The 7,870-nt window shown below is 39.2% G+C and overlaps 1 protein-coding gene across 1 annotated transcript in view; it reads left to right on the forward strand.

Moving 5' to 3' along the window:
• Nucleotides 1-6,787, forward strand: part of Cyyr1 (cysteine and tyrosine rich 1) — a gene marked incomplete at its 5' end in the record, with an annotated part of 9,114 nt that extends 2,327 nt beyond the window's left edge. The window contains one exon of the mRNA XM_028757210.1: nucleotides 6,587-6,787. Coding sequence (XP_028613043.1) covers nucleotides 6,587-6,753 — 167 coding nt within the window. The remainder of the gene's footprint in view (nucleotides 1-6,586) is intronic.
• Nucleotides 6,788-7,870: the final 1,083 nt, after the last annotated feature.

The following is a 7,870-nucleotide window of genomic DNA, read 5'->3' on the forward strand; positions in this document are numbered from 1 at the left end:
CCCTCTCCCTCTCCCTCTCTCTCTCTCTCTCTCTCTCTCTCTCTCTCTCCCTCCCTCTCTCTCTCACTCTCTCTCTCTCTCATTCTCCCTTTCCTCCTCTCTCTCTCTCTGCCTTCAACTTTCAGATAAAGATGCTCCAGTGCCATGCCTGCCAGTCTGCTGCAAATGATGGTCATGAAGTCCCCATCTGAAACTGAAGGCCGTAATAAATTCCTTCTTATGTAAGATGACTTGGTCATGATGTGTCTTCACAGCAATACAAAAGAAACTAAGACAGAGTCTCATTACCAGCTTTCACCTCTACTACTACAGCAGTATCCTAACTTGCCCCTCAACACCTAATGCTTGATCCTTGATATCCATCCTCAAAAATGGATGCCATATTAACCTTTAATAGAAGTTGAGCTCCCACCTACCAAATTGGCTCATTTCCCTTTGCCTCCACAAAAAGGATATATAGCTCACCAATTAGCATATACCTGTGACACTTATCCATGCTACCATCTATCCCTTCTCATCCTTCTACCCTAAAATGCCTCAATCTCGTTCGTTTTTCTCCTTCCTCCAACTATTGCTTCTTCTTCTAACCCAGCTGCTCCTTTAGCTCCAGCTCCTGCTAGTCTCACCATGGTTTTTTTTCTTGTTCTCTATCCCCCTGATGTTCCCTCTTCTTATACAGATAACCCTAACCTTGTCATCTGCTGGCTGTGTTCAATCTGTTTCTCTCACTCTCTGCTCTAGACTCTTCCAAATGCTTCTGGCTGTTCTCTCTCATATCTACAGTAAACAACCTTCTGCCTAACCATATCTCAGGGTAGTCCTGTGTCATTTAATATGGGGGTGTCTCATTCAAACCACACATATGTATTGTGCAATGAGGTAGAGAAGTACATACAGTTTTCTTTAACTTTTATTTTAAGGTGGATCGAGAAAATAGAGATGAAGTCCGATTTTTTCCCCATAGAGAACTTTAGTTAATGATATTTTGTATTTTAGCAATAAATATATTTAGATAAAATAAAAATGGAGCTGGTAAATATAGAGGGTGGGGAACATTATAAAAGATTAGACTCTTGGCTGGTGAAATAGCTTAGTGTGTAGAGAGCCTGAGGACCTGAGTTTGATCCTGTCAACTCACATAAAGTTGGAAGGAAATAACTGACTCTACCTCCATGTGTGTGCTGTAGCCCACACATGCTCAAATACAGACCATCTGTACACAGTGATGTATTTACATTTTAGAAATCGAGACTAAATCTGAGAAAGAGTTGGATCCTACACACAAGCAGAGTAGTGTACTTTCTTTCCCTTAGAGGCAGTAGATTTGGTGTTCAGATTCATTCCAGAATCTTTTCTTCTGTTTTTTCCTATTTTCTCAATGAAATAAGAACCCAATCTTCTGAGAGTGAAGAGGGATATAGATATACTTAAGGTGAAGAAAAATGAAGAAAACAATCTTAGAGAGAGGAATGTGTAAAATGCCTACGTAATATATGCTTTCTGAGCAGCACCAATGGCCACCACATCTACGAAAAGGTCACCGCTTTAAAGTGAGATCAGTCTGCATGGTTGTTTTCTTGTCTAGTCACATAATGCTCCTATAAATAGAATCAGGGTAGCTAAATGTTGGACTTTAATCAAAGCCTAGGTGCTACCAGGTAGTCATGTTGCTATAGTTGTTACATTCAGAGCCTGTGCCCTGGTAGCCCCAACAAGCTACGCTCAACCACCAGTCTTCAATGGGCCAATTTAAACAGACAACAATGAAAAGCAAAACAACAGTATCTATTCATTGTGACCGCATTGGGAAGAGGAACAAAAAAAGGGAGCCAGGGATCTCCCCCACTCACCCATCAGTCCATCTTTAAGCATCTGACATGACACTTAGACTTAAATAGAGTATAAGAAGTATATAGTTTAGCAGACCTGGCCAAGGTGTGGTCCCACCTATTACTGACCCTCTATGTCTTAGCTATAGTGTCTCCTGCAAGGTGATATCACTTGTCAGTTACAGTCCTCGGAGGCAAGTTCCTCTTCTGGCTGAGATCAAGTTTTAGCCTTGTGCTACCAGCTAGAGATTCCTGGTGGAAATTTTAATTCCTAGAGGTTCATGTCCTGATAATCTGATAGCCTAAGAAAACTCATAGTGTCTCTCTTTAGTCATCCCTCCCACCATGGTTACCATAGGGACAGAATGATGTAAGTGTCTGGATAACAGATTCGAGGAAGTAATTTGAATGGTACATAAATACCAGATGACAAAGGGCAAGAAAACAGAAGAGAGGTGGCATAAATTTAAATTGTTTTCTTCAATCTTCATTCAATATGTTGGAAATCAACATAAAAAAACAAGCTCAGTGAAATGAGTAGTCTAGAAAAATAAAAAGCAGAAATCATACTTTAAATATAAATCATACATTAAAGGTAAAAAATTTCAAAATATAATTGCTAATAACAAGTGAGAAAGGATAATGAAAAGCATGAATGTTTTAGGGATGTCAGGCAGGCTCACTTGGACCAAGAGTGGTAGCAGACATTTGGGTGGAGAGATAACTGTGGCCCTCTAGTAAGTCTTCAGTGAACACATATTTGGAACAGGAAGGATTATAGATATCTATAAGATATAGACATAGAATCTTATGGCTTGTGTGGTACAGAAAGCTCAGACCTTTTAAAAGAAAATAGAGAATGGTTTGGAAAAATGGCTTTAACATCACACATCAAGTGTATATCCTGGCCCTGTAGACTGCAGGATGCAGGAGAAAATTAACTCTCATTTGATAGCATGGCAGAAAAATTCATCTTTGGGGTGGGGGCGAATCAGAATTTTTTTTAAGTTATCATCATGATCATCATCATCATCATGTGATATTTGTGGGTGTGTGTGTCTCAGAGCACATGTGGAGGCTAGAGAACAATTCCTTGCAGCTGATTCTCTTCTCCCAGCTTTTTGTAGGTTCTGGGTTTCAAACTTAGTTTCCAGGTTCATGGGGCAGTCTCCTTTATCGCCTTGAGCCATTTCATCAATGCAAAAATCAAAATTTTAATTAGATACAAGTGTGAAGCTATTGTTCACAACCATCCCCTAGGATAGCAGTCTTACAGTCCACTTATTTCCCCAAACTCAAGACATCCTCTGAGCCCACAGCAGAGACATTCTCCATGGCTCATATTTCTATGAGAAATACTCAGGATCAGGACCATGAGGGGGCAGCAGTTGATGAAGAGTTTGCTGCTTAAGCAGAAGGAGCTGAATTGAATCTCCAGCAGTCAGGAAAAAAGCCAGGCATGGTGGCATATGTTTGTGATACTAGGCTCCCCGGGACTTGCTGACCAGCTACTCTAGCCCAGTCAATGGTGAGCTCCTAGTGATAGCATCTGTCTCAGTGACTGAGGAAGAGACTCTTTTAGTTGATCTACTCACATGTGCATGTGCTCAAACCACAAAACAGACACAGAAAAGAAGTCACCCATTCTATAGCTGAAGGGATGAAGAAATATATATGTTTGTGTGTGTGTATGTGTGTGTGTGTGTATGTATATGTATATATACACACAGATACACACAGAGACACATGTATATACACACACATTCATACACACACATATACACACAAAATGTGATTGACTAGTCCCCACAGGTATTAAATCTATTTAAAATCAATAATAGTTAAGAAACACTTCTTTTGGTATAAACAAACATACCTGGTCCACAGGATGGAACAGGTCAATTAGTGAGTAGATTTCATAACAGAAACATAATAACATGAGCAGTGAGAATTATTTAATGGGCAACATTTAGATGGTTGGCTTAGCCAAAATTAAAACCTTAGAAAGGTAAACTTTACTACATCTACCAGATATAAAACTGTAGCTCACGCCTCGGTAATCTCAGCATTCAGAGAGCATCAGAGCTAGTCTGTGCTACATTATAAGTTTTTGGTCAGCTTACACTTCATAGCAATATGCTGTCTAAAAAACAATTGTATACTTATATAAAACTAAAGAGGGTAAACTCAGAAACAGAATGGTTATGAATAAAATACTTGAAAATAAGACTGATTTTATCCTTATAAAGAACAGAACAGTAAGGTAAGAAAAAAAATCATTTCATTAAATACACCTTTTAGAGTTCAGAATGTCCAAAATTATGTAGTTAAATGAGCAACCTTAACAAATTATTATGTTTTGTTTGTTCGCTTGATCCTTTTTGGAGACAGGGATTTGCTTTGTAGTTTGGAATTGCCTAGAATTCACGTCGAAGAACAGCATGTCCTCAAACTCACAGAGATCTGTCTGTATCTAGCTACTGAGTGCTGAGCTTATAGGCAGGTACTGCCAGATCCAGCTGACAAAACATTTCTGAAGTGAAAGATGTCCTTTATAGCCTTGTTACTTTAATTATTCTTAACTCTAAGAGCCCAACTTACAAGTCATCAGGCTGAAACAAATGTGAATAAATAATTACCCAGTCTGAATTTCATGCACCAAAACATAATAAGGCAGCTTTAAAGCCTAGCCTGGATCAGAGAAATGATGGGATAAGATAGCTGTGCTTTCTCATTTGTGAATTTTCTAATATGGTAGCTTGACTGTGCCATGCTGGAGTCTGTAGAGGATTTTACATTTTTTATATATAAATAGATTCACCATGCCATGCATTTGCAAATAATAACACTTAAACATTATGTAAGCCAGAAGATTTCTACAATTTTTATTCCAAATAATTCATTCAGAACAATAAAGTCTCCTGTGAGAAGATGTTTGTCAGTCATTTATAATAATAAAAATGTTAGTCTCAGAGTGGTTAAGTGTAAAGTGAAATAATATATACCTGGTAATAATAAACTAGGGAGAATACACAGCAACATAAGTAATGCTATGATATGAAGTGGCAAAAATGCTGCCATTTTATCTGACTGCAAAGGTATAAATGCAAATATGACAAGAGGTATAGCTGTAACCACTCAGACTGAGGTGACAAAATTCAGAATTTTCTTCTGTATCCAAATTTTCTCATTGTTTGAAACATTGTTTGAAGTAGTTGAAAACTTTGCATTCCTTCTCTAATTTTCATATTTTCCCTCAGTATCTTTTGTTTATTTATTTATTCAGTCACTTGGTCATTCATTTTGAGGCATGGTTTAACTATATATTCCAGGCTTAGTTGGAACTCAGCTTATAATCCAAGCTGTTCTCAAAATTGAGATCCTTCTGCCTCAGCTTTCCAAATGGTGAGATTAAAGATGTACCCCATCATATCAAACACCAGTTTTTTTAATAATATAGACACTTGTTCCTGACATTAAAGATGAATAGCATACTTATATTACTTACATCTGGGAATTGGAATACCAGAAATGCAAGAGTTTCAAAGGATCCAGCTCTAGATAGACATCTGTACATCTTCCAGAAATCATATGGCCAATTGAAAAAGACCAAAGCCCTTAATTAACTAGGATTAATCAGTAATTCCAATACAAATGCCTTGAATATCTACTTCCTTATGGGACCTTACTATCATGAAGAGAGATAACACAGTCCATTATACAACACAATTTCAGACATGTCCTCCAGTGACTGTATTGCAAAAGATGCTCTTCTTTCATGATGAGTAGGCCTCAAAGCACCACTCTCCAGCATTGATGGCATTTCATCAGAGTTCAAAGAACCCAAGAATGACAAAACATTGTTTCATAGCTGAGATTGTGATGTTCAACACACAGCAACATTAACCACAAAGACCCTCATTGAACTGTCCTCCAGCGATATTAATAGCATGGCAAAGCAAAGCATAAATGCATCACATCACACACACACACACATACACACACACACACACACACACACACACACACAGTATGTTCATGACAGAGAAGGAAGTGGAGAAGGTCTGTGGGATAATTTATTTTGTGTTCCTCATGCCAAAGGCAAGAGAAACTTCAGCCTAATGACAAGAGAGACCCACCTGTTGACCAGCATGAAGGAACAGCCCGTTGGGACTTGCTAACTTACGTGAGGGCTGTAGGTCCTCTTTTCTTGGTATACATGAAACATTTTACAATTCTTTGTATCAGCCCTCTTATATTTCACAGAGCCAGAAATTGGGCACAAAATCCAGAGAGAACATAGATGCCCTTTGCAGAAAATTACTCTCTTTGCTAATAAGCCCAGCATGATGATACTGAGCCCTGTTCCTCACCAAGCCCAGCATGGGGATAGTGAACCCTGTTCCTCAGCCTCTTTTTTCCATTTTCCCCTTCCCCCATCATTTCTGCTGAAATCTACACACTCTCCTGCTCCTGTGCTGTTTTTAGTCACACTTGAATTACCCCCTTGCTTCTTCACTCTCTGCCTCTTCAGCATCATACTTTTAAGGGACTTTCTCTAAGCCGCATCTCCAAACACTCCCACTCAGGGCACTACTTTATAGAGAAATCATTTATTCAGCCAAACCTGTCCACATTCTAAGCAAATATTACTAGTTTTGCAAGCAGAGAGTGTCTCTGCCCTCAAAGCATCTAACACATTGGTTTAACAGTCACTAAAGTATTTAGTAAATACCTGATTTTTTTTTCTTTTTCAGTGGCACCGCCCCCCTATACTTATGACCATGAGATGGAATACTGCACAGATCTGCCGCCACCATACTCTCCAGCCCCACAGGCTTCAGCACAGCGCTCGCCACCCCCTCCGTATCCTGGAAATCCAAGGAAATATTCCTCCTCTCAGAACAGACTATGTGATAATTAGCAATTTCACCCGGAACGAAATGCCTCAATTTAGAAACATGCAAAAGAAAAATGTTCGTCAACTGGCTAGGGTCAGATAATATCTCAGGCAGAATGTCCATGTGGAGCTGGCTCTCACCCTGCTCAGACCTAGGTGGAGAATTATGCTTGGATCTCTGAAGTCACAGATTAAGCGATCTACAGATCCATCCAGGCACAGTCAGATTAAAGCAGTGCATTTGGCAGGCCATCTGATAATCACGCTGCTTTGGGATGAGCTGAAGGCAACTTCAGTATTGAACCTGGAATAAAGGACAGAGGATAGTCTGATCTACATCAGAAAAGAGTTGCTTTCCATACAGCTTTAGGAGAACTAGAACAGTTCATTATTTCATTTATCCACAAATATGTATTAAGTGCCTTAGAGCTCACTCTGTGCCTGGCAACATTAGGGGCCCTGGATGGAAGTAACCAGTGAGAACTTTGGTTCCAGCACAGGTGTACCTCATCTTGTTGCACTTTGACGTTTTGCACTTTGTAGGTGTTGCATTTTTTTTTACAAACTGAAGGTTTGTGGTAACCTTGCACCAAACAGTGTCAGTTTCCCAACACTAGGAGCATTCTCCCTATCCTGTGTCACATGTTGGTCATTCTCCACAAGATTCCAAATGTTTTCATCATCGCTATTATTATGTCTGTTATGGTGATCTGTGTTCAATAACGGTTGGTGGAGTAATAGTAGCCTTTTGTTTGGGGATGTAATGAATTCTGCCCCTATAAAACACTGAGATTAGTAGATTGATAAATATTGTGTATATGATATCTGCTCCACTGAAAAGCTCCACCCCTTCCCTCCTCTCTCTCCCCCTATTCCGAGAACAGTATTGAGATTAGGCCAGTTAATAAACCAACAATGACTTCTAAATGTTCAAGCTTAAAGAATCATATAGTTCTTGCTTTAGCCTAATGCTGGAAATAATTCATCTTGGTGACTAGAGCCTGTTCAAATCTGGGATAGGCTGAAAGGCCAACATCGTACACCAGCTCTTAAATTAAGCCAAAAACACAGATTAGGCTTTATCAAAAGAAACTAAATCTGTCTCTTTCCAAACACACAAATGATAGAAAAGAAAGAGAAC

Source organism: Grammomys surdaster, unplaced genomic scaffold, assembly GCF_004785775.1.
Source record: "Grammomys surdaster isolate TR1022 unplaced genomic scaffold, NIH_TR_1.0 126153, whole genome shotgun sequence".
NCBI classification, from domain to species: Eukaryota; Metazoa; Chordata; class Mammalia; order Rodentia; family Muridae; genus Grammomys; species Grammomys surdaster.